Genomic DNA, 25,489 nt, shown 5'->3' with positions numbered 1-25,489 from the left:
CATAATCTTGTATGTTCTTGGAATATTTGTATAACCAATATACTTTTTTTTCAAATATAACTTTATATATATTTAAATATTATTAAAAGACTTATTCCGTAATTATGTTTTTTGTTAATTTTATCTTTAATTAACTAGTTATTTAATTTAAAATGTTGACCTTTTAGAATGGATTAAACTCAATAAAGAGATGATTTTAAAAAAGGCAGCTCGCTAACCCCAGGTAATATTTTAAGATGTCGCAAATATAATTTTAAAAGGAAGCTAATAATAAGTTGATTACTGATTTTATTTGAATACTCCATTATTATACCTTTAATCTTTATTCTGAAATTTGAAAAACCAACTTATTTTTACCAATATGGTACCTCTGGCAAACATCTGGTCGGAGCTTCTGATAGTCTGGCAACCCACAACCCGCAACCACGTCATTTACCGCTAAGAAAAACCATGTAATTTTATTGTTTACGTCTCATATTCGTGCTTTTGTGTCTTTCTTTTAACAAAATGAAGTTTGCCGACGTCCTGAGACGTCTGGACGCCTATCCGCGGACCCTGGATGACTTCAGCGTGCGCACAGTGGGCGGTGCCGCAGGTGGGCTAATTGGAATTTCAAGCTCAGAGATAAGAAACCAAACAAATTGCTTCTCTCCGATTTTCAGTCACAATTATAAGTACCAGCATCATCAGCCTGCTGATCTTCCTGGAATTCCTGAACTACATGCAGCCCACCATGAACGAGGAGCTGTTCGTGGACACCACCCGTGGCCACAAGCTGCGCATTAATCTGGATGTCACCCTCCATAATCTGGGCTGCAACTACGTGTCTTTGGATGCGATGGACTCCTCCGGAGACACCCACCTGCGGGTGGACCACGATATCTTCAAGCACAGACTAGATCTGAAAGGGGAGCCCCTGAAAGAGACGCCCATCAAGGAGATTGTGGCGGTCTCTCCGCCCAATAAGAACGTCACTTGCGGAAGCTGCTATGGAGCAGAACACAACTCCACGCAGTAAGTAAACTAAACGAATTCACTTTGGGGCACTACCACTAATAACTCTCCTTTACAGCTGCTGCAACACCTGCGAGGAGGTGCTTGATGCCTACCGGCTGCGCAAGTGGAACGTCCAGGTGGACAAGATCGAGCAGTGCAAGGGAAAATACAAGCGTACAGACGAAGATGCCTTTAAGGAAGGCTGTCGCATCCAGGGGCACCTGGAGGTGAATCGAATGGCGGGCAGTTTTCACTTTGCCCCCGGCAAGAGCTTCTCCATCCGACAATTCCACATCCATGACTTCCAATTCAGCAATGTGAAGCTGTCGCACACCATCAATCACTTATCGTTTGGCGAAAAGATTGAGTTTGCCAAGACGCATCCGCTGGATGGGATGCACGTAGAAGTAGAAGGTGAGTTTGTTTAACGTTTCTATTTGAATAACTTAGCGTAATTTAAACAAGAGTTGGTTAAGAATTAAGGTTGGTTAAGTGACTAAGCTAGGACTGTGCCAAAATGCCGGCAGTGGCAGAAGGATCAGCAGCGTATCCCTGTGCCGATGGCCATAAAGGTGCCGAAAGTACCGCCGCCCTGGACCATCACTTTGCCCACGTTGTTGATCAGTTCTCTTCCGCGCAGCCCGTATCTACGGAAAGAGAGATTTCGGTTCATTAGCCGGTGTAATTACATAATAGCTTGCCCGGCTTGCGTCACTCCGGAATAGAAACCGGGGCCGGGATCGAAGTCCAACTCACCTTAGCGCCGAAAAGCCGCCGAAGAGCGCACCGCTGGCCATGCCCACGCAGAAACCAATGATGAAGCCCGTCTTCATCTTATCAAAACATGTGGGTCCCTGTTGGGAGAACGAACCAGAGGGCAGCGGCATTCCTGAATCGGTCTGATCTACCTGTGCTCCTGTAACTTCTGCCGAATGCCAAACGTTTCCGCTTCAACTAGCTTCTGATTTGTTCAGTCAAAAATCCAGACAATTCGTCAATATTGAGAATCTTTATAGTTATTCGACTCCGACTTCGTTGTGAATGAGATATATGTCAAACAGAGTTGTCAGATATTGGAACAGGGTTGCCTTATGGTGGGTGGACACGATTCCTATGTGCCATCCATGGATGGTTTCATTTTATACACGCTAGAGGGCGCCAGTAAAGATGTAAATATTTTAAAAATTAACTTTCCAATTTGAAAATATTAAAAAAGGTATAAAATATATATTTAAAACTAATGCACTAATAAACATATAAAATTAGTTATCTAATATTACAGTTTTTGATCAAATATAATGTATTGATTTTTTTTACAGAAAAAAAAAGTGAAATGTTCAATTACTATTTAAAAATAGTTCCCACCTTATATATGAGGGATAGCGACGGCAAGCCCATATACACAAATCAGTTTTCGGTGACACGCCACCGGAAAGATCTTTCGGATCGGGAACGCGGAATGCCCGGCATATTCTTCAGCTACGAACTGTCCCCGCTTATGGTCAAGTATGCGGAAAAGCACAGGTCAGTAATCTACTTTTTGAATTTAAAATAGTTTATTCATTTCAATTTCCTAATCCACCCAGCTCTTTTGGCCACTTTGCCACCAATTGCTGCTCCATCATTGGCGGCGTGTTCACAGTAGCCGGCATCTTGGCCGTGCTGCTGAACAACTCCTTGGAGGCAATTCAACGTAAGCTGGAGGTGGGCAAGCTCAGCTAACGACAAATTTAATCTTTTTGGCAGCTACATTATAGCTTTACTACGCCTATCTCATTTAACATTCGACAAATCTCCAAATAAAAGTGCTTAATTTTATAGAAAATCAAAAATCTTGTCTTTATGTGGTCCGCTGACCCACGGAAAGGAATCCAGAGGTGTTTGAAAAGTATTTGGCATTGGATTCGGTCTGTGATCGCTCCGCCGCCTGTGGGTTCACAATCTCCAGGCCTTGCAGCGGCGTGAAGGCCACGCTCGAGGCTGTTCCGGATATCTGGCGCTTGACTGTGGTGTTGCCTCCATAGACCTGTTGCTTCTGCAGATTCTTGTGCAGCGTCTTGCTGATGCGCACCTTCGTCTTCTCGTCCACCTGTGGCAACCGGATACGGCCCGTTCCAGTCTTTCCAATAGTGCCACGCGAGTAGCCCAAATCGCCCTGGTAAGCATCCTCTTCGATCTGTGTGGGATAAATAAATGTTATTAACTGTTTCAAGATCTTAAAGCACCCACTTACATCTCCGAAATTCATACGGTTCGCTTGCTTACGGAACTCTGTGAGTGCGTAACGCTCCTTCATTTTCCGCACACGCTTGCCTCCGCGTTTCTTCTTGCTTCCCTCAATGGGTTTCGGCAATGGCTTGATGAACTTCACCGGCGGCGGCTCCTGCAGCTTATCCAGCTTCTTTTCAATGTCCTCCTTAAAGCGCAGACCAATCTCCCCGTGGACACTCTCATGGCAGGCGTCTACTCGAGCGGCTAGCACTGACTTGGCGGCTACCAATCGGGCAGCTTTGCGTCGCAAATCTGGAGCAGTATCCTGCACGATCTGAGAGTAGTATACGTAACCCGTGTGCGGCAACATCTGGGTTTGTGAAAAGCCCGAGAGTGTTTTCTTTTGGGAGCCCAGAACTTGAACATTGCAGGCGGGCATTTTGGAAAGCTTGGAGAGACCTCCTGCAATTCCCAAAAGCTTGGCGGCCGTTGACGCTCCCACAATCATTGAGAGGTTGGGAGCAATGAAAGTCATGCGGCTCTCGACGTACTCGTAGATCTTCGACTTGAAGTTGTTGAGCTCGATGGCCATTTCGCAAGCCTCATCTATCTTGGACTTCTCCGCTGGCGTCAGCATGGTTCTGAAAGTAAAAATAAAGATATACGTCAACATACCACCCTAGTAACTAGCAATTACCCACTTACCCCTGCGTTGTTGAAGCTGTGACAGATACAATCATAATAGTGGCCTGAGTAAGAATCGCCTGCAGCTTCTCGTTGTTCTTCACCTGGTCCAGGTCGTTGCCCAGCTCCTTGACCGCCAGAAGATACTCCATCTCGCCAACAATCAGCGAGTCCAGTTCAGGGAAACGCTTTTGATACTTTTCTTTGGTGAATTTATGGACAATAGAGATCTCGTTGTCGATGTCCACGGCTATGGCATTAGCATCCACGATGAGGCAGTATTCCGGATCGGACTCCACACTCCCCAACATTTCGGCGGCGGTTCTTTGGCGACTCGCGTAGTGCTCGATCTGCTGGAGGGTTTTCCTCAGGCGCTCCGAGTCCCGTAGCTTGCAGAGCTCCCGCACGGATTGCACGGTCACATCTACGTCCATGAGATTAGGAATCGGCTTCGCCAGTTTTTCCGCCAGAAGCTGTGGGAGGGAAACCTTAGTTATTGATCTTATGCGGCATGAGTTTTAAGTGCTTACGGATTCGTCCTCGGCACTAGCCATCTCCGCATCATCTTCATCCAACTCATTGTCGTTGTCCTCCTCCAGATCAGCAAGTAATTCGTCCGCCAGAGACATTTTGAGCGGCTTTTTAATAAGTTTTTACTGAGACTTGTGAAATGTGGTTTATTTTTCTAAACAAACACGGATTTGTCAACACAGTCACTAACAACAAGTCTAGTCCGGTGGTTTCCAACACTGCTCAGAAGTGCTGCCAGATCTATAAAAATATAAAATCAATTTATAATTTCTAAAACACATAAATGTCGTTATTTAAAGCACATATGAAGCTTAAACATAACGTTATTTAAAATGAAATCCTTTTATAAATATTCCAGCAATATAAAATTGCTACAGTCAGGTATTGTTTCAGCCAGCTGAGTTTCGCGGTCAATGGCATAGACATCTGGCAACACATCTGGATTTTGCCGCTTATTTTGGCGTCTTTATCCTAGAAATTGCGACTTTTCGCAATCATTTCGAGGCTAACAACATGTCTAAGAAGTTGAACACGAGTGTGGGCGGAACGCCAACAAACACCTTGTTTAATTACTTTACAAAATCGCCAGCAGTTGACAAAAAGAAGTTGACGCCCAGCGGCAAAACAGATTCTGCAGTTAAATCTGAGGTTGCCGAAAAGGAGAATCTCAAAAATGGGCAAATTAAAAAGCCGGAGACACCAAAGGAGACTAAACCGGCGGCCAAGAAAAAGCTGGCCATGTCCGATGAAGAGGCACCAAAAAAAAGGAAGCGCATTCAGCAACTAGAATCGGAGAGCGAAGAGGAGATGGAGGAAACCAAATCTGAAGATGACTTCTCGGAGGCGTGCTCCGACTACGAACCAGATGCCAATGAGGATAGTGATGATAGTGCCAGCAGCGGTGACGAGGAGGTGGAACCCAGCGATGCCAGCATGTCTGAGACCAGCCCCAGTCCCAAGAAGTCTCGGAAGAAGACCAAGACCATTAACAACAACGATATCGAGCCCACGAGCAAGAAACTTAAGCTGGATCCCCCAGAGGCATTGGTTGAGGGTTCTACCTTCCAAGAAAAGCTGAAGAATCTGCAGAGCAACGCCAAGAAGGACGCAGCTTACGACGAAATAGTGACCACCACTTCGAATTTGGATGAGCCTGTGATATGGCCACATCAGAAATTGGAGTTCCTGCAGCCGGATAAGATCAAGGACAAAGCTGGCAGACGTCCTGACCATCCAGATTACGATAGCAGCACCTTGCACGTTCCAGATAAGTTCCTAAATTCCCTATCCCCAGGTGTTCGCCAGTGGTGGGTCCTAAAATCCGACAACTACGACTGCGTTCTGTTCTTCAAAGTGGGAAAGTTCTACGAGTTGTATCACATGGATGCGGATGTGGGCGTCAACGAGCTAGGATTCACATACATGCGCGGGGAGTTTGCTCACTCGGGCTTTCCAGAAATATCTTTCGACAAAATGTCCAACATCCTCATCGACAGAGGATACAAGGTGAGTTCATGGAACAGAGTTAAGGAATTAATAAATAATATTAAACCTTTTTCAGGTGGCTCGAGTGGAACAAACGGAAACTCCGGACATGATGACTGAGCGGTGCAAGCGTATTAAGGCCACTAAGTTCGACAAAGTAGTGGCTCGTGAGATCTGCCAGATCACCAACCGTGGCACTCAGGTGTTTGGTTCGCAGTGCAAGATCGGCCCCAATCATCAGCCCAACTATATGTTGGCCCTGGTGGAGCAAGATCTGGGCACTACAAGCCGCTATGGGGTGTGCTTTATAGACACCTCCATTGGGGATTTCCATTTGGGCGAGTTCGAGGATGACAAGAATTGTTCCCGTCTTCTTACCCTCCTCTCGCATAATATGCCTGTTTTGGTGAGTATTTGATGCTAAATTTGCAAAGTAACTTGCTTTATTACAATTTCTTTAATTCTTCTAGCTCCTTAATGAAAAGTCCGCGTTGAGCCTTCGCACGCAACAGATTGTGCGCACTGTCTTGGGGGGAATACTCAAGGAACAGGTTCCAGCCAATGGATCCCAAGCCTGCAACGCTGAGAAGACACTTAAGCTCCTGGCAGAGCGCTATTATGCTGGAAGTGGTTCAGACGATAATTGGCCATTGGTTCTTCGAACAATGCAGTCGGATTTGGACCACCTGGGACTCACACCGAACGATGACTACAAAATGGCTCTGAAAGCACTTGGCGAGTGCATCTTCTTCATCCACAAGTGCAAGCTGGAGCCAAAGGTGTTGCCGATGGCGCGGTATCACATGTATGTGCCACCAGATCAGATTGCGGATGCCAAACCAGCAGTAGCCTCCACTTTGAGGCGTTCTCACATGGTGCTGGATGCCACAACTCTGTCGAACTTGAGGATCATAGGGGAGGAGCACAGCCTTCTGGCCACTTTGGACCACTGTTGCACTAAATTTGGGAAGAGACTTCTGCACCACTGGCTCTGTGCCCCGAGTTGCGACGTGGCTGTTATAAAGGAACGACAGGAAGCCATAGGAGAGCTGATTCGCCTGCCCAGCGAGCTGCAGGAGATGCGCGCTTTGCTCGCTCCGATGCCGGATTTCGAACGGAATCTGGCACAGATTCATCTCTTCGGCAACAAACAACTGAAGGAGATGAACCATCCAGATTCCAGGGCCATCCTCTTTGAGGAGAAAATCTACAACAAACACAAGCTACTGGGTTTCATGGCCGTTCTGAAGGGCTTCAATGCCTTAACGAAAATTCCGATGATGTTCCATCAATGCGAGACAGATTTGTTGAAGAGGATTACCCAACTGCCAGAATCCGGAGGATCCTTTCCCGATCTCAGCAAGGAGCTGAAGTACTTCGCCACCGCTTTCGATCACGATGCTGCAGCCAAGACTGGCGTGATTGCTCCTCAGCCGGGCATGGATGCGGAATATGATGCAGCTATGGATGGGATTGCGGAGATTGAGAAACGTCTGAAGACATATCTGGAGGAGCAAGAGCGCCACTTTGGGTGTCGCATTGCCTACTTTGGATCGGACAAGAAGCGCTACCAGTTGGATGTACCCGAAACACATGCCCACAAGGCCAACAAATCCTATTCCCTGGAGGGTCAGACCAAGGGAAAGAAGCCCTGCCGCCGATACACCACCGCGGAAACACGGGCTCTGCTCAAGGACATGCAGCAGGCGGAGGAGACCAGGAATATGGTACTGAAGGATTTGGCACGACGCCTTTTCGAGAAGTTCTCCAATCACTATGAGCAGTGGAAGCAGTGCATCGATTGTGTGGCTAATCTGGATGTCCTGGGCTCCCTGGCGGAGTATGCGGGCCAACAAATGGTCATCTGTGTGCCGGAGCTGGTCTCTGGGGCGGAGCAACCATTTATACAGCTTGAAGAGGGCTACCATCCTTGTGTGAACGCCTCCACTTATATTCCCAACGGTCTCGAATTGGGAACCAAGTCGGAGGCACCGCTTTCTCTGCTTACAGGTCCCAATATGGGTGGCAAGAGTACTTTGATGCGGGAACTGGGATTGTTGGTGATCATGGCCCAGATTGTAAGTAGACTTTGGATATTGTAAGGGACATTTATTTGATTGCATGAGTATTTCAGGGAGCTCACATCCCGGCAGCCAGTTGCCGCCTCTCGTTGGTGGACAGAATCTTTACCAGACTCGGTGCTCAGGACGATATCCTGGCTGGGCACAGTACCTTCCTCGTGGAACTCAATGAAACCTCCCTGATTCTGAAGCATGCTACTTGCCATTCTCTGGTGTTGCTCGATGAACTGGGCAGGGGAACTGCTACCTATGATGGCACTGCCATTGCAGCTTCTGTCGTCAATTTTCTGGCCAATCTCAAGTGCCGAACTCTGTTCTCCACCCACTACCACAACCTGATTGATTTCTTCCACAACGATAAGAGGATAACCCTTGGTCACATGGCGTGCATGGTGGAGAATGAGGACAATGAAGATCCTACCCAGGAAACGGTTACGTTCCTTTACAAGTACACAGCTGGGGCCTGTCCTAAGTCGTATGGATTTAATGCGGCCAAGTTAGCTGGAATGCCTCAGGGAATCATCAAGCGAGCTTATGAGGTTAGTGGCTTATTGATTTCTTATTTATAAATTATTTAAAAATGATTTTCCTTGCAGCTTTCCAAGAAAGTGGAGGCCATCGCTCTGCAGCGCAAGATTACAGCAAAGATTGTAGCTGCCGCTGGAGGAAAAGAGAGTTCCAAAACGGAGAAACTGAATGTTCTGAAGGACTTGCTGCAGCAATTAAAAAAGTGTCATGTTTAGTTGACACATTTTTGAACTTTTGAGGCCAAAAGGTTAATGGAAAGTTAACAGAATAGTTATTTCTAATTATTTGTTTGGTTCATTGAAGTATACGTTGCTTGTTAAGCCCTGTCTCAGTATTTAGAAAATAAGATCAGATTCTGAAAATAAGATTTTTTTTGTTATCATAAGTTTGAAATCTTGCTCGTGCCATTCCCAGTAAACATTACACCACCACATATTATACCACCATCCTGCCAAATAGATAATAAAAGTTTTTAAATCGTTTATAGTATGTTGCCATTGTTTAATTCTTGTTATTATAATTATTCTTTTTTGTATCACAGTAAAAATTAAAAATTAAACAAGTTCACAATCAAAATACACACACATATGATATTATTCAATACTTATAAATTAAATGTTACACAATAAATACAAATATGGCTAAAAATCGTAAAAAACACACGCTTTAATGCGCAATGTGATGTTTTGTGAAAAATAGGAATGCAGATAGTATTTGTATTAGCTCAGAGATATATATGTTGGCTTGTGCGAATCGGTTCTACTACAGATAGTTATTAATTAGTTAGTCAATAGGCTGGGAAACCTCTTCAAGTAGCTCTACTACAGCTAACGTTTCAACTAAAAGCCGGGCTAGTACGGAGGTGAAATCTAAAACTGAACATTAAGTATAGAAATTATAATGTGCTCGGTCAACAGGCAACATATCTTAGGACGATCCATCAGTTGCTGGTTGCTTACAAAAAACACTTACAAAAGATCTAAACTAAGCTATATGTTAAGCAGATTCTTACTCCATTGCAGTTTAGCTATGGAATGTGTTGTTATTTTTTTAACTAACTGCCCGTCATGTCTTTTATTTTGTCTTTTATGCTCTAAGTTGGACTTGCTTGTAGTTTAAACCACTATATAAATTATAGATCTATATATAATTTGTATATCCGTATATAACTAGGCTAGGTTACTAGGTTCTCTTATGCATCTGGTATTGTATATGTTACAACGATCTGCACGGGGATCTTTTAGTCTATGGGCTAGTATGATTATTCGATTTGATTTGATTACCTCGGGCGGCGCCAGCTCCGGGGATTGGGTTACTTACTAACTAACTACAAAACATTTACGTAAAACTCCGGCAAAAACGAAGCAATTCTTTACACATACAGATAGCCTAGGTTGGGTCGATTTAAATGCTAAAATTTGTAGAAGTTATTCATTTAAAAGTTAATATCAAAAGGATATTGAAATTAAAATCATAAAAATCGATCCATCCTGTAGAGGGTCAGTAAGGGGGGACCGTAAGAAATTTAGATGCCTACGAAAACAGTAACAATTCAGAAGCGACTGACTCACTGAATCGATCGATGAACTCTGACCTACGTGATGTCCATGCCAACGATCTGGATAGCCTCGAGCACTCAGTCGTCGCTGATGACGTCCTTGCGCGCCTTGAAGTTCCGCCAGGATCCCGTCGTACACACACCGACACCCCGCCACCAGTCATTGAGGTCACTGTACCACCTGGGCTTCCGGAGCTGCTCCTCGTTATGCAGAGTGGCGCACACCCGACACCAGTAGTACGTATTGATGAACTCCCCCGTGCCCTTCCACTTGAAGTAGGAGTTGTACAGCTCCTCGTCCCGATCCAGGATGTGCAGGTACTCCGCCAGTTCCTTCGGCGAGGCGAACTCATCCACGTGGATGTAGGAACGACGCGGAGCACTCACCTCGTAGTCTTCCGGACGGGCTCCCATCACAATCGGCAGGACCTTCCGGTTCAGAGCGTTGACGAAGAACTTCTCTGTGATGTAGTCCTTGCAGTTGGAGTTCTCGAACGCCAGGTAGAACTTGTAGTCGTTGTCGAGGATCTCGAAGCACTTGTCCGCCGTACTCCGGGAGCACTTGAAGTTGCCACACGCCCCATAGATATCAACCTAGAAGTATTTAATTTATTAATTAAGTAACTATTTTTTTAAATATTTTTAAGTCTTACGTCAATGTGCTTCTGCAGTTGGTGGGCGTATTGGAGGCGACCGTTCCTTGCCCCACAGTTGGACACAAACCAGGCCACCTTTTTTGTTTTGTTGACCGCATAGTTCTGATCCTGCTCCAGTTGTTGGACCTTCGGGTCATAGTACTGCCACTTTTCGTAAGGTGCCACAATGGTACTGTCCCGCCTGTAGGTGGCCGTCCAATTGATGGCATCCGGAACTTTGACATTCTGTGTATGATATGGACACTCCAGGTAGTACAGCATGCTGACCTGCTTGGAGTTGCTGGGCCGCCGGATGCCCGTCGGTATGTAGTGATCCTTGTAGAGGATCATGTCGGCCGAGCTGGCCAGATCGCGATTGGCAGTCAGTTCGCAGGTGTCCACTGGGCACTTGGCTTTCAGGAAGACTTCGCGTCCTTTCTTGACGTTCCAAGGACCGAGACCATTGTACAGGAGAATGGTCTTCACTTTGCCGCTGGATTTGATTTGCTCATAGTTGTGCGGCACGTACATCAGTTGGTTGAGTATCCGGTCGGAGTGGGGATCCTGATGGGGCAGCAACCGTGGGGCATGCCGTTTCCGGGCCTTGCGATTGCTGTAGGTCTTGGCCGGCTTCGGATAGTATTCCCCATTTTTGAAGAACCATGGCTTGGCCTGTACTGCATCCTGCCGATCCACCTCACTCTCCTCCTCCTCCAGCACCGCCTGCTCAGGCATGTCGACCAGATTGGCAGACGACTCTGGGAGGAGGGTGGCAGACGCCGGTGTCGGTGTGGAACTTGTGGCCGTCGGGTGCTCCTCATCCACTGCCTGGAGCTGATGCACTTGTTGGTGCTGCTGCTGCTGAGACATCAGGGCAGATCGGGGACTCCGCGTCTTCCATATTTCGTGCTCTCTGGGGGGATTTTTTTGAAAAACAATCTCATGAATCAAGTAATTACGGAATAGTTTAGATTAAAGAGTATTACTAATCGAATTATAAAAAAGCTATTAACTTATAAGGTTTAAAAAAAATGTAATTCACATTTTTGATTAAAAAATGTATTAAAAATACTTAAATATACTTATATCTTATATCTTCTAATACTTATATCTTTTAATTAATTCATTTTTGATAAAGCTGTTTAAAATTACATAAAATAAGTTGTCAAGACCTTGTTAAAACACCTGAATAATTCTTAAAAAAGTTGGTAATATTTGATCTACCAATATTTAACTTAAGCTAACCACATTCTTTACTCCAACCATATTTAATAAAAGTTTTTATTTCAACACTATAATACTCACTTTAGATTGAAACCGAAGATGAGAAGGAGGGCGCAGATGAGTGTGAAATAGAAGTACTTCTTGAGGGATATCTTTGGACGTCGCATGATGACCACTCCCAGTCCCCAACGGATCTCTGGACTACGGGCTTAGTTATTATTCGGGAGGGGGGCCAATGAACCACTACGTTCTTCTACCGACTTCAGCTGACGTTTGTCATTTTGCTGTGCGAAAAAGATAAACAAATATTATGGGTATTATTTATCCAAATATGTGGAGACATCCACTCTATCGGGTTCCATCATTTAAACACTAATTACCCGTGTTAATTTTTTGGGGCCAGTTCGGATTTTGATTCTACTTGATAGGTGTGGATCGCTTCGATGCTGGGAGGGAACTAAAAGTGTTTCGTTCGAGCGATCCGAGGGGCGGTACATTACCCACAGATAGTCGCAGATCTTATTTATTTACATATTTTGTGAAGCGCACATGTTTTCCCCGATAATCATTTGTTTTTAGAACTCCTCGCAGTTTTTAGTGAGCTGGCAGTATTAGCGATCAATATAATGATGATAGGAATAATTTTCGGGTTTTAACCGATTAGCTATGGGTCAGCGAATTGCATTTCAGGCAATTAGTTCCGATTCAAGTAGCCCATAAATAAAGTACCTACAAACAGCGACAGTCTCTTGGGCTCAGTCGATACTTACAATTCGAACTGAAACGTACAAATAGCTGAGCAGATGGCTATCTGCCTTGAGCTCCCTACTCTGACTTCTACATCGACCAGCGGGGCGTATGCGTAATAAAAATGGCACGAAGAGCCAAGGGGAGTCTTCAGAAGGAGGCACTTCCAAGTATCCCAATAGATAAAGCCAAACCAGGCTTCTATCAACAGCTTTTATGGAACACATTTCCCCGGAGGGAGCCTAATTAAAGGCAAAGGAATACAGGAGTGGCGGTGCGAATGCAGCTTCATTTGGGCTTCACATTCCTGGCTAATCCCCCAAAAGCCGCACCAAGTGTCCATCCATCCATCACATGCCATTTATATGCCACTACATCATGCGTCTCAGTCCGTTTGTGGGATGGGGCAAGAGTGTAAGTGTGGTTGCAACATCACTTACGGTCTGGGGGGCTGGGGTGTCGCACCACTCTACGGTGGCCGGGCAAACAAGATGGTGCAAAGTGTGGTCGGGGACTGCACCACAAATTGCTCGTCCCACTTGGCCACCAAGCCTGCTACACTTTAAAATTTGAGATATTTTCTGAGAATTTCTAGAGGTTTTAATGATTGAAAGAAGTAATTTTTTTTGCGAGTGTAGTGCCGCCCCCAGATGCCCGCCCAGTCCTTCATTGGGGTCTTCACTATCGTACTTTTTGACGTTTTTGACTGGCAAACAGCAGGAGACGGAACAAGGAGCTGGATAAAGATATGGGGTTACCCAAGCGAATCCCCCGGCTTGCATGAAAAATGTAGTTAGAGCCATTCATTCATGTTGCAAAAGTAGGACTCCCTCCAATGGCTAAGGGATGCGGTTGGGGCAGTGGCGTGTGCAAACAGAACCACATGCAAAGACATCCACAGTCCGGCGGGTGGACTGGGTTGGCTGGTTGCCAGAGGAGCACTCCTTAATATCCTTCCTCTGCCAGGGACCATGTAGAACATGATACGAGTTTATTTATTCACCTTTCATTTCACTCTATTGATTATCACAGTTCCACTTTTGTTATTAAAACTCGACACGGTTTTTTTTCTTTTTGTAATTCAATTTCCGATCCACATTCACATGAAATGTCCCATGAATGTTTCATCGATGGTGGTTCTAAGAGAACTAAACACATTTCCAGAGGGGTTTGCTCTATTTATGATATGCCGAGCTAATTAGCCGGGCCAGGCATGAATCAGGATTGCTTATCTAGGACTGTTCATCTATTCGAAACCCCGGAAATTCACTTGTGTATAATATGTACAACTTACATAACTGCACTGTCTATGAGTGTCCTGAATCAGGACTCCTGATATGAGTTTCCTGAGAACTTATGATTCACTAGTTATGATATGAGAAAGAATAATTTCGACGAATGCATGGAAACTCCAATGTGGCCAAAATGGGGACATATTCTTGTCAATATCCATTAGATCGCTTGGAAGGATGCCTTGCAAGATTTGTAGATCGATTCTCTTTCAATCCGCATCAAAATCTTAGAGCTAATTATTTTTTAGATTTTTCATAAAAATTTCTGTAGAGAGACCTTCAAAGTTCTATAGAATGCATGGAAACCCCAATGTGGCCCCCAGAGGTAGGCAGATCTTGGCCAATACTCATCCGATCCTCAAGCGGGATATCTTTAAACATTTATCTTACAACGATTTATTTTTCAGATTTTTTATCTAAATTTATGTTGGGACCCCTTCAAAATTCTGAAGAATTCATGCAAGCCCCAATATGGCCCCCAGAGAAGGCCATATCTTTGGTAATACTCATCCAATCCTCAAGCGGGATACCTTAAAACATTCGTAGATCGATTCTCTTTCAATTTGCATTAAAATCTTAGAACGAATTATTTTTCCAGATTTTCTATCAAAATTTCTGTGGGGAGCCCTTTAAAAGTCCATGGAATGCATTGAAGGCCCAATATGGCTCCCAGTGATAGGCATATCTTTGCCAATACTCATCCAATACTCAAGTGGGATATCTTAAAAGATTTGTAGATCGTTTCTCTTTCAATCCGCATCAAAATTTTAGAGCTAATTATTTTTTAGATTTTTCATCAAAATTTCTGTTGGGACCCCTTCAAAATTCTGAAGAATGCATGCAAGCCCCAATATGGCCCCCAGAGATGGCCATATCTTTGGTAATACTCATCCAATCCTAAAGCGGGATACCTTTAATTACTCATAGATCGATTCTCTTTTAAGCTGCATTAAAATCTTAGAACGAATTATTTTTCAGATTTTCTATCAAAATGTCTGTAAGGATCCCTTCAAAATTCTGAAGAATTCATGCAAGCCCCAATATGGTCCCCAGAGGTGGCCATATCTTGGCCAATACTCATCCGATCCTTAAGCGGGATACCGTGAGAGATTTGTATATTGATTCTCTTTCAATCTGCATCAAAATATTATAATAGATTATTTTTTAGATTTTCTATCAATATTTCTGAAAAGAGTCCTTCAAAATTCTGACTCGCCCAAACTGAGCCTTCCTTCTGGATAGAACTAGGGTAGTAGGTTTAATCTATTTTTTTTGAATGAATGTTTACATAAGCCCACCACATTATTTATAACGAACCAATTTCTTGCCTGAAATTTGTGTGACGCACTTTTCCTTCCGCCTTTAGAGGGTCGCCAGCTCCTTCGTCCTTAATTTATGTGTTTATATTTAGTTAGGTGCTGTGGCCTCTTGTCAAGGCACTTGATCTATGCCTTTAGTGTGTCAATATGCCTATATATACATTTATATTCGTGCATATACATATACTATAGGGCACATGGCTGAAGAACATGGAGGGTAGCACCTAAAGGGGTGGCCATAGCCTGACTTGCATGCATTGTTTTTCTTGAAGAGCCCTCGGTTTGGGGGAAAATGTCAGTCAGTTCTTTGTTGTGTTCACGATGCCATACTTGACTTTCTTGGCAACAAACTGTATACACTTGGACAATATTATAAATTAAATAAATAAAATCTAAATAAACTACATAGATTGGGTAAAATTCCCAACACTTTCCATGTAAAGTAGGGGTGTGTCTAGGAGCCCCAAACTGACTTCCTCTATGGATACCTCTTCTTGGAGGAGTTATTGTTTCTTTGCAACTTATTAGTTAGTTTGATGTTCACTTGTGGCCTGTCTAATAATAAAGTGTCCGTATTTTTAGGCCACATATGAGACGCGCTCCACCTCTGTGGGTCTTTGGGCCGTCGAGCCAACACCACCCCCTTTTACGCACGCAATGTCTGCCACTGGCTGTCTCGGTGTCTGTCTGTCCTCTTCTGGCTTCTGGCCCGGGGGCACTGCGTTTTTTGTCTTAATCAATAAAAATTTGTTCGCTCGCGGCTTAAAAGTTGATGGGTTAAGTAGGCTTTTAGCCTCTTTTTACCTCTTATTGGTCAATAAACATTTTTGCATCTGCACTTACACAATGGAGCCTCGCTTGTTGTTGTTGTTTTGTTTGATTTTTTATTGTTGTTGTTGTACTGCTACCCTTTTAGACTTTTCTCCTGCCAGTCGCTAAGCTTATTTGTAGACTTTCTCCAGTCTCTCCAGTCATATTTGCACTTTTCGAAACACTTTGTGTTTGGATATATTTTGTTAAATTATTATTTTCTTTTTGTAAAAGATACACTGAGATACATATATACTATATACTATGTGGGAGAAACACGAAGCAGACCGTTCGAAAATTAAATTACCACCGATGTCCTTGCCTTTTCACGTAACTTTCGCAACTGCGCCCAAATGTGAAAATGTAAATGTTCTTTTTACTAGACAGCTGGGCACCCAAAGGAGCTACCATATAAGAGAGACTTGTGGAGAGAACCCAAGCCGGAAGAGAGGTGGAAGTACTGCCTGCATTTCACTTCCGCATGCAGCTGTACAAATAATTATTAATGCGATTTTTATCAGTAATTTATACAAATTTTCAAAAACTTCGACATCCACTATCCAAAATATATTTAACAGTCTGTGATATTTTGATAATTATTTGGAAGTTTATTTTTAGGAATTCTGCGCAAGTGCCCGGAGAAAGAAAGAGAGCGGCAAGAACAAGAGAAATGGCAAACAAACAAAAGCAGCTACAGCTGTCTTATCACAGGGCGGTTTTTTTACCACCCCCTTTTGTGATAGTAGCTTAGGTTCGTGTCTCTGCTATGCAGTGGTTCTGTTTCTGGAATTTGAAATATTTAAAAATTATTATAATTATAAATTATATAGAATTAAAAAAAAAATCAAATAATAAAAATAACTAATAATAAATAAATTATAAATAAAAGAAGCAGAACTTAATCCTAAACCCACTATTTTAATTTATAAAATAAAAACAAATCACATACTTTTAAATATATATTTTTAATACCAAACAACCCTCAGGTTATTGCTATAAATTCCACTTTATGTTTATTCTCATAATGCATAAATTACATACTCCATTTATTTTAAAAGGCCTTCACGTTATTTGTTCTGAATGTCCCTGTCTGAAAGGATTCCTTACATCTGGACTTAAGGAATCCACTTAAGCATACCTTAAACACGCTTTATTCTTAGGGTCTAAACTTAATACGGGATAGGATAAAATGGACACACAAAGAACGCTTTTGAGGATTAGGTTTCGATTTAAAAATATACATGTATATAAACTATATGCAATGTTCCAATAAACTTATCCTAACCTATGCAGTGATGCATAAGGTGTCTGCTGGATTTCTTGCTGCTCCTAAGCGGAACTAAAGGTCTCGTAGACATTCGCCCCAAGCGTCTTTGTCTTCTCGGCCACCACGTAGAAGGTGAGGAGCTGGGTAGGCAGGTTCTGGGGTCGGGCCGCACTATCATATCCCCGCGATGTGATGCCACTGATGATCGGAATGACTTTGGCCAGAGCCATCAGCACTGTGTTAATGTTTAGCAAGTTATTGTTCTCCGGCGTTGGGCTCGTCATGTTCGGAGTGCTGCTACCCGAGGCCTGGTTGAACTTGAGTGGCTGTTGGTTCTCCTGCTGTTTCTTCAACTCGGCTGGTGACAGATGCTGCAGTGTTTCTCCCATGGACTCTGCAATGGCATCGCAGGCCAGGACGAATCCTCTGCTAACATTATGCGAACATACTCCGATGGCATCTTCGCTCTCCAGCAAGTCCAGTGTCTCGTTGAACATCTGTTGCAACAGGGGTGAGTGGTTGGGATTCTGGCTGGGCATAAGGTATTTGCTCATCCGTGAGTTGGGATCTCGTCGCGGATCCGCATTTATAGACATCTGCAGGGACCAGAACAGCTGTTCCATGTCGTTCAAAGAGAGCTGCCTGGTCAGAGGCATCGATTTGACGACCGCAATAACTTGTGTGCGAATGTAACGCGCCAAATCCCGAATGCCGGATTCCGTGATGAAGTGTCGGATGAGTGAGAGGTATTGCTGCTTCAGTTCGTCAGTGATCTGCTTTTGTTCCGTCATTATGTCCCGATAGATGTACCCTCCGAGAAGGTTCAGCTGCACGCGAAGAGCAATTACCAGCATGGAGGAGGCGTAAACGAAGGTGGCCAGACGGGTGAACGAGACAATCTTCATGTCCTCCCACAGCTCCAGCTTGTTCTTGGGATTCTGGCGCAACTGCTCGAGCAGCTCGTCGGTGCTGCACTCTTTCAACACTGCCTGGCACATCTCCTCGCCCATGCCGAGTATCACCTGATTGCAGGTCTTCTCCGTGGACTCAAAATGATGCATCCGCCGCGACCGCTCAAAGAACTCGCGCGCCTGCCGCTCCTGGAACTCCACAAAGCGCCTCTGGGCGTAGCGGGCCGCGTAAATTGTTCCCCCCACCAGCACACCGGTGACGATGAACTTCCGCCGGTGGCGTGACAGAAAGTCCTGCAGGCGCGACAACATGGTGGCTAGTGAAATGTGGATAGGCTGGCCCACTGACTGGAACTGAGGATGCGGTGGTGCGTATATCCGTGTGAAAGGAGCCAACTGCTCGTGCCACTTTCCGCTTAGCCTGCTGCCCCTCGTCCGTTGTCCAAAAGGCGACCTGCCGGAGGTTAATGAATAGTTAATGTACAAAGTTCACCTGTGTGCGTAGGGTGGCGCGCAGCTGGCGTCGCAGTCAGCGCCGCCCTCATCGCTGCCATCACAGAGATTAGATTAGCACTAATACCTCTAGCTCGATTCCCCTGGATTTCGACGCACGTTGCTTCGGCTATCAGCTTTATCGATTCGATTGTATGCCGCTATCGCGCTGCTGGTGCATTAGCACGGATTTTGGTCTGGAATGTATGTATATATCTTGTTGTTGAAGTGTTTGGAGCCGCATACTGCGTTTTCGAAAGCGGAGAAATCTAACAATTTAATGTGACCTTTTCTTAAAAAATACCAGATAGTTGTGCTGCCTATATTTTACATTGTACTTTTTACATATACTATGTAGTTATTTTGTATTAAATTTTAAACTTTTAAACTAAACATAATTAAATATCATAATCTGTTGCTACGTTTCCATGCTCATGCCTTTAAATTTATATAATCATAATCTTGTATTCTCAATCTTTTATTAAATAAAATATAAGTTATGTGGTTGAAAAACTACATAGCTAGATCCCGCAATTAAAAAGCTCAAATGGCAGCCCAGAAAGATAGCCACCATATGATTTCATAGTAAACACAAACACAATTTAATCCAATTGCCATAGGGCAGAAGTAAATAAAGACAAACCATTATTTTTGAGTGGGAGTATTTGTTATGGCGTCGTCGGATCGCAAACTAATTGTTATATCTGGATTCGGGCCTTTTTTGGGCCACGAAACCGTCAATGCTAGCTGGGAGGCAGTGCAGCTTCTTCCCGAGAACCTCACCCACAATGGAGTGGAGTACGAACTGGTTAAGAAGTTGGTTCCGGTGGAGTATGGAGCCGTAGATGAGGCAGTGTCCGAGATTTGGGACCTCCAGCCAGATGTAAGAGTGCTCATATAATTGGAACATTAATAGCCATGGTGATGTCATTTTTCTCCACCAACAGCTGGTCATACATGTAGGCGTGTCGGGTCTGGCAAAGTGCGTTTATGTGGAGAAGTTGGCCTATAACCACAAGTTCAAACGGCCAGACAACTCCGGACAATATTTGTCCAACGGCAGCTGCCAGCTCCCCCATCATGGCAAAGCCAATGTTCTGCGCTGTGGCCTTGATGTTGATAAGATTGTGGCGGCTGTAAATGCAACATGTGATGCTTGTGTGGCGCCCGCGGATTCTAATCAGGCCCCAAATGATAAATCTAAACCCCCCAGCGCCACAAAGGTCTCGAAGAATGTGGGAGACTTTCTTTGCGGCTATATCTACCTGAAATCTCTGGATGTGGACACCAAGAGGAGTCTGTTTGTCCACGTCCCGCCTATAGATAAGCCATTTAGCTCGGAAAAAACTGCAGAAATTGTCTTTAAAATAGTCGAACAATGCATTCAACAGGTGGTCGCCTGTGAATGCTAATTATGATCGTAATTGTGCATTTTACCTGTCATTTCAATAGTATTTTTTTACAAAGCTGTTTTTAATTCTCAATGTTAAGTGTCTTTACCAAAAATATATATTTTTGTAATTTTTATGTTTTAACAGTTTATTGTTCCTTAAAAAACCGCACGAGCCGTTTTTATTTGCATTGTTGGGCGAATAACACTGTAATTGTTTAAAATAAAGCACCTTTTTTGCAAGCTGCTTTTATTTGTTAATAAATACTCTAAAAAAATGCCAACAATGCTATTGTAAAATGTTTGCTAAATACTAATATTTGTTGAAATAACTCCATAGCTTTAATAAAAGCGAAAAATAAACACATTTCATCGAATAATTTTGGGTTTTGACAGAAATTGCCAAGTTAACTGGCTGTTATTTCAAATGTTAGCCATTTTTCGCTTAAAAATTATTTTTTTAAGGTTGATATTTCAAATTGAATTAAATTATTATTGAATTACTTTTAAAATATCTTTAAAATTTAAATGAGTTTCCGTTTAGAGTGACCAGCTTGAAACTGCTTTGACTAGATGTGGCAGTTTTTGCGATGTTTCCATAAAATATCGATATTTCGATATAAAATGTATAATTTCGACATCCCATCATCCTATTACCTTACCTGAAAGGCCCCCCGATTCTACTAGCCCCATTTGGATACTTGCAGTACTTGGACGCAGTTCGGTTTCCAGTCAGACCGCCAAATACACCCACACAGTCCAGAGGCAATTTAAGATAGTCGAGTGCCCGCGATGAAGTTCCTGATCTGTACACTGCTCGCGGCGGCGTCCTTTGTGGCCGCCGTCTCCGGCTCGGAAGTGAAAGTGGAGGAGGGCGTCCTGGTCGCGACTGTGGACAACTTCAAGCAACTGATTGCCGACAACGAGTTCGTGCTGGTTGAATTCTGTAAGTGACATACCTCCTACACCCTTAATCAAAGAAATCGCAGTGAAATTGGCGGAGAGGAGAGGGCCGGCTTGCAGATTCCCGCTGATTCATGCGAGTTAGCGGCTACGTGTCTTTAGCGGCAGTATAGCGTCAGAGAAAATCTGTCTGCGTGGCAGTTGCTGGCCGGTGAGAATCTCGGCATTTCAATGCCATTGCGCCGTGTCTCTTAATAATGGAAGGGAATAATTGAAGCCAAACATAAACTCGGTGACCGGGGAAAATTGTTTGGTTGATTTTCCTTCTTTTTTATCGTTTGTTTAACCGTTTTTATCTCGAGAGAGGCGCCGCTCTCTGTCGTTGCTTTCTAGCGCCATCTCTTTCTTTCTTTCTTTGCTCGCCATTGACGTGTATGTGCGAGAGAGAGAGAGGGAGCTGGCGCTGCGGCAACAATTGTTGTTTGCTGTTGCCATAAACTTGCTATAACTTGCTATAAATTCTAAAAGTTAAATGCCAAACGGCGATAACTTGTGCGCAGTTGGGGTCTATATATTCTTATTCGTGTCTGATATTTCCATATGCTTCCTTTATCAGCTTTCTAGTTTCTAGCGTTGTGCTCCAACCCAATTGGGCGTGGCCACATATCACATCCGCTTCATCAATATCAGAACAGAACCGAACAGAGGGCCGCCCTCTAACGAACATAACTTAGAACAAAAAGCCGTCTGACAACTCGTCTTCCCCTCTTTCTCTAACGAATCTGGGTTAGCCAACTACTTTTGTTCGCCATTTGCTTTCTATTCCGATTCTGATTCTGTTACTGGTACTGAGTCGGATTCTGGCTGTGATGTTTCTGGTTCGAATCTGGTTTCCGACCCTTTTCCACGGCGGCGCAAAAGCCACGCATCGGAAAGTTCATTCAACTCTTTCTCTGCGCGTGCCTAACGGTCTCTCTCGCCGCCAGTGCTGTCCAGTTTGGGTAGCTCTTTTTTTTTTTTAGTGGGGGAACAGGTGGACTTTTAAAGCCAAAAAATAGCCAAGAAAAGTCATGAAAACAAGTCTTAAGACAGAAAATAAATATTACCATCAGCTTAAAAATAATTATTAATCTAAAAAAATTATTAATATCTTGCTTTTCCTTATAAGTAATTTTAATATTTGATAAAATTTTACTTAGAAACCCTGATACTTTTTACTTAACAACAAAGTCAAAAGTTATCAAGTGTCAGCCTGGAAATCCACTTGAAAGATAAACCAAACCAATATCATTGATAAAAAAAAAAAAGCCCCCAGCTCTGCGGCCTTAAACCGCTAGATATGCTCGCTTGGCACCTCTATGGGGGCCAGCAATATGGCGGCCCCTTCGGGTTTGTTTACGCCAGCGTTTTATTTCTTTCTTTAATTAAGATTTGCACTTCTCGACGTGCTACGGCTATGTGGCTGTGACAACGTCAGCTAAGTCAACAATTGGTTGCTCATCCACAGGGACGCTCTTATCTCCCGATGAGGTATGAGGTTCGATGAAGATATAAAAAGAGCGTACTCACTGCCATGGCCACGTCAGCCGCAGCAGCGCTGTAGTCTATAAGCTGATAGCCGGTGATAAGGCGTAGTTCCTCCAAGATTGAGATTATGTCATCCGGCGGGGATGTCTAATCTATTCGTGTGCGTGGATGCGCACCAAATTGCAGCCGTGGCGCTGAAATGCTGCACTGCCTGGCAATAGGAATCTGACACGTGGAATTTGCATAATGCCAGGGGCTGCTCCACTTAGTTCCGCGGCGAATCTAGCGGGGATAATTGATGGTCCATATTTAGAACTTTACACTCGGCTGCCGGCATTCTGCCATTCAAGGGCCAAGTACTTGATGTAAACAAAGCCCAGTCGGGGAAAGTTCATAGGTCGGATTACAGAAATTTAATTTATTCATTAAAACAAATAAAAATCATTATCTTGACAATTAAACTGAATTGTTATAATTGTGAATTGTTCCGCTTTAACGCGTGAATTCAATTATTTAAATTTAATTCACATTTAATGATTGGAAAGATTTAATCGACATTTTTGGAGTGAATTAAATTAGTCTGAAAGTCGGAGAAACCTTCTAATGAATTTCAAATTTCCCATTAACCCATATTCTCCACAAATGCTAATTTTTGGCCAAGTCGTAAATGTTTCTTTGTTAGTCATGGGTTTTTTTTAAACCAGTTTAGTAGAATATTTAAATCAACCAAAGATTCTGAAGCTTGGAGTTCTTTTACGATTACTAACTAACTCTCCAACCAACTAACTCTCATTAAAAACAAGTTAAAAGCACAAATTCTAGATTGTATCTAAAAATAGTTCAGATACAAATGACTGCTCATGATTGCATGACTTTATTTAGAAACAAGTGTCTATTTTGTCATTAGCTTATCTCCTAACCCAGTAATCAACTGCCAAGTAAAAATAATAATAGCCCGCCATTTGCTGACATCTGTTCTTGTTCGATTCTTTTTTTAGACGCCCCATGGTGCGGACACTGCAAGGCTCTGGCTCCCGAATACGCCAAGGCCGCCCAACAGCTGGCCGAGAAGGAGTCGCCCATCAAGCTGGCCAAGGTCGATGCCACCGTCGAGGGTGAGCTGGCCGAGCAGTTCCAGGTCCGTGGCTACCCCACTCTGAAGTTCTTCCGCAGCGGTGCCCCCGTGGAGTACAGCGGTGGTCGTCAGGCCGCCGACATCATTGCCTGGGTGACCAAGAAGACCGGACCCCCGGCCAAGGATCTGACCAGCGTTGCCGATGCCGAGCAGTTCCTCAAGGACAACGAGATCGCCATCATTGGCTTCTTCAAGGACGCCGAGTCGGAGGAGGCCAAGACCTTCACCAAGGCTGCCAACGGTCTGGACTCGTTCGTGTTCGGTGTGAGCAGCAATGCTGAGGTCATCGCCAAGTACGAGGCCAAGGATAATGGCGTGATCCTGTTCAAGCCCTTCGACGACAAGAAGTCCGTGTTCGAGGGTGAGCTCAGCGAGGAGAACCTGAAGAAGTTCGCCCAGGTGCAGTCCCTGCCCCTGATCGTTGACTTCAACCACGAGTCCGCTTCCAAGATCTTCGGTGGCTCCATCAAGTCGCACCTGCTGTTCTTCGTCTCCAAGGAGGCCGGACACATTGAGAAGTACGTCGATCCCCTGAAGGAAATCGCCAAGCAGTACCGCGATGACATCCTGTTCGTGACCATCTCCGCCGATGAGGAAGACCACACCCGCATCTTCGAGTTCTTCGGAATGAACAAGGAGGAGGTCCCCACCATTCGCCTCATCAAGCTGGAGGAGGACATGGCCAAGTACAAGCCCGAGTCGAACGATCTGTCTGCTGAGACCATTGAGGCCTTCCTGAAGAAGTTCTTGGACGGCAAGCTGAAGCAGCACCTGCTGTCCCAGGAACTGCCCGAGGACTGGGACAAGAACCCCGTTAAGGTGCTGGTTTCCAGCAACTTCGAGAGCGTTGCCCTTGACAAGAGCAAGTCTGTGCTGGTTGAGTTCTACGCCCCATGGTGCGGACACTGCAAGCAGCTGGCTCCCATCTACGACCAGCTGGCCGAGAAGTACAAGGACAACGAGGACATCGTGATTGCCAAGATGGACTCCACTGCCAACGAGCTGGAGAGCATCAAGATCTCTTCCTTCCCCACGATCAAGTACTTCCGCAAGGATGACAACAAGGTCATCGACTACAACCTGGACAGGACTCTGGAGGACTTCGTCAAGTTCTTGGATGCCAACGGTGAGGTGGCCGAGGCTGAGCCCACCGAGGAGGCTGAAGAGGAGGAGGAGGCGCCCAAGAAGGACGAGTTGTAAATCCAACATAAGCCACACTCACAAAAACAACACATAACCCAAACACACACGAAAATCCAACAACTATGAACAGCAACATCCGTGCAAATAACAGCAACAAAATGAAGCCACAACTAGCAACGTACATTCTGTAGTTTATTTCTAAACCCTTCGACGGTTGCCGGTAGCCAGAGTGGCCCCATTCTCCGGCTGAGTTTTTAAACAGTCGCCAGGATGGGCTAGCTGGCCACCTGCATCTGTCATCGAAGCATTTGTCCTCGGTTTTTTATTCGACCAATTATTTCTGTTGTATGTATTTGCAACGCATATTTTAACGCTCTCAGCGCGACCGTGTGTCCGTGGTCTGCGTATACTTAAAATTCAGTTTTAATGAAGAATGAATGGAAAGCGAGAAATTTTAATATGTAATTCTATAAGTTTTCTCTTTTGGAATTTTTAGAACCATTGAAAGAACTGATTAATAAGAACGTAACAAATAAAGTTGGTAACAACATTAAAACGATTCAAGTTGTATTTTTTTTTAGGGTCTGCAATTTAATATTTAAATTTAAATTGGGAAACTA

At 44.2% G+C, this 25,489-nt stretch overlaps 8 protein-coding genes across 10 annotated transcripts; 4 read left to right on the top strand and 4 right to left on the bottom strand.

Annotated features, from left to right (window-relative positions):
* Positions 1 to 389: 389 nt before the first annotated feature.
* LOC6493603 (endoplasmic reticulum-Golgi intermediate compartment protein 3) lies at positions 390 to 2,828 on the top strand. Its single transcript, XM_001958049.4, has 5 exons — positions 390 to 595; positions 663 to 1,014; positions 1,073 to 1,410; positions 2,316 to 2,520; positions 2,583 to 2,828. Exons 1-5 carry the CDS (start codon positions 508 to 510, stop codon positions 2,716 to 2,718), a joined length of 1,119 nt encoding a protein of 372 aa, XP_001958085.1. The 5' UTR covers positions 390 to 507; the 3' UTR covers positions 2,719 to 2,828.
* LOC6506331 (reactive oxygen species modulator 1) lies at positions 1,416 to 2,061 on the bottom strand. Its single transcript, XM_001958050.4, has 2 exons — positions 1,753 to 2,061; positions 1,416 to 1,643 (listed from the first exon to the last, which is right to left on the bottom strand). Exons 1-2 carry the CDS (start codon positions 1,881 to 1,883, stop codon positions 1,535 to 1,537), a joined length of 240 nt encoding a protein of 79 aa, XP_001958086.1. The 5' UTR covers positions 1,884 to 2,061; the 3' UTR covers positions 1,416 to 1,534.
* On the bottom strand, positions 2,529 to 4,625 carry LOC6506330 (U4/U6 small nuclear ribonucleoprotein Prp31). The gene is made up of 4 exons (XM_001958051.4): positions 4,422 to 4,625; positions 3,913 to 4,364; positions 3,230 to 3,848; positions 2,529 to 3,172 (listed from the first exon to the last, which is right to left on the bottom strand). Exons 1-4 carry the CDS (start codon positions 4,518 to 4,520, stop codon positions 2,837 to 2,839), a joined length of 1,506 nt encoding a protein of 501 aa, XP_001958087.1. The 5' UTR covers positions 4,521 to 4,625; the 3' UTR covers positions 2,529 to 2,836.
* A 187-nt stretch (positions 4,626 to 4,812) lies between these two features.
* Positions 4,813 to 9,092, top strand: LOC6493604 (probable DNA mismatch repair protein Msh6). The gene is made up of 5 exons (XM_001958052.4): positions 4,813 to 5,928; positions 5,984 to 6,313; positions 6,378 to 7,985; positions 8,042 to 8,527; positions 8,585 to 9,092. Exons 1-5 carry the CDS (start codon positions 4,936 to 4,938, stop codon positions 8,729 to 8,731), a joined length of 3,564 nt encoding a protein of 1,187 aa, XP_001958088.1. The 5' UTR covers positions 4,813 to 4,935; the 3' UTR covers positions 8,732 to 9,092.
* Positions 8,994 to 16,276, bottom strand: LOC6506328 (glycoprotein 3-alpha-L-fucosyltransferase A). Of its 3 annotated transcripts, none has more exons than XM_014909225.3 (4): positions 16,135 to 16,276; positions 12,015 to 12,217; positions 10,728 to 11,622; positions 8,994 to 10,668 (listed from the first exon to the last, which is right to left on the bottom strand). In XM_014909225.3, exons 2-4 carry the CDS (start codon positions 12,098 to 12,100, stop codon positions 10,153 to 10,155), a joined length of 1,497 nt encoding a protein of 498 aa, XP_014764711.1. In that variant the 5' UTR covers positions 12,101 to 12,217; positions 16,135 to 16,276; the 3' UTR covers positions 8,994 to 10,152. The 3 variants fall into 3 exon arrangements, with proteins under 3 accessions (XP_014764711.1, XP_032310084.1, XP_001958089.1); XM_032454193.2 differs by lacking the exon at positions 16,135 to 16,276 and adding an exon at positions 13,684 to 14,070; XM_001958053.4 differs by lacking the exon at positions 16,135 to 16,276 and adding an exon at positions 12,314 to 12,850.
* Positions 16,277 to 17,047: 771 nt separating this feature from the next.
* LOC6506327 (peroxisomal biogenesis factor 3) lies at positions 17,048 to 19,148 on the bottom strand. The gene is made up of 2 exons (XM_001958054.4): positions 18,860 to 19,148; positions 17,048 to 18,733 (listed from the first exon to the last, which is right to left on the bottom strand). The coding sequence occupies exon 2, from the start codon at positions 18,589 to 18,591 to the stop codon at positions 17,431 to 17,433; it is 1,161 nt and encodes a 386-aa protein (XP_001958090.1). The 5' UTR covers positions 18,592 to 18,733; positions 18,860 to 19,148; the 3' UTR covers positions 17,048 to 17,430.
* Positions 19,149 to 19,441: 293 nt separating this feature from the next.
* LOC6493605 (pyroglutamyl-peptidase 1) lies at positions 19,442 to 20,306 on the top strand. Its single transcript, XM_001958055.4, has 2 exons — positions 19,442 to 19,654; positions 19,719 to 20,306. Exons 1-2 carry the CDS (start codon positions 19,442 to 19,444, stop codon positions 20,181 to 20,183), a joined length of 678 nt encoding a protein of 225 aa, XP_001958091.1. The 3' UTR covers positions 20,184 to 20,306.
* Positions 20,307 to 20,808: 502 nt separating this feature from the next.
* LOC6493606 (protein disulfide-isomerase) lies at positions 20,809 to 25,428 on the top strand. The gene is made up of 2 exons (XM_001958056.4): positions 20,809 to 21,107; positions 23,590 to 25,428. Exons 1-2 carry the CDS (start codon positions 20,954 to 20,956, stop codon positions 24,924 to 24,926), a joined length of 1,491 nt encoding a protein of 496 aa, XP_001958092.1. The 5' UTR covers positions 20,809 to 20,953; the 3' UTR covers positions 24,927 to 25,428.
* Positions 25,429 to 25,489: the final 61 nt, after the last annotated feature.

The sequence above is a fragment of the Drosophila ananassae genome, chromosome 2R (assembly GCF_017639315.1).
Source record: "Drosophila ananassae strain 14024-0371.13 chromosome 2R, ASM1763931v2, whole genome shotgun sequence".
Lineage (NCBI taxonomy): Eukaryota > Metazoa > Arthropoda > Insecta > Diptera > Drosophilidae > Drosophila > Drosophila ananassae.
Note: the sequence above shows the minus strand (reverse complement) of the source record. Positions and strands in the feature narration are given on the sequence as shown.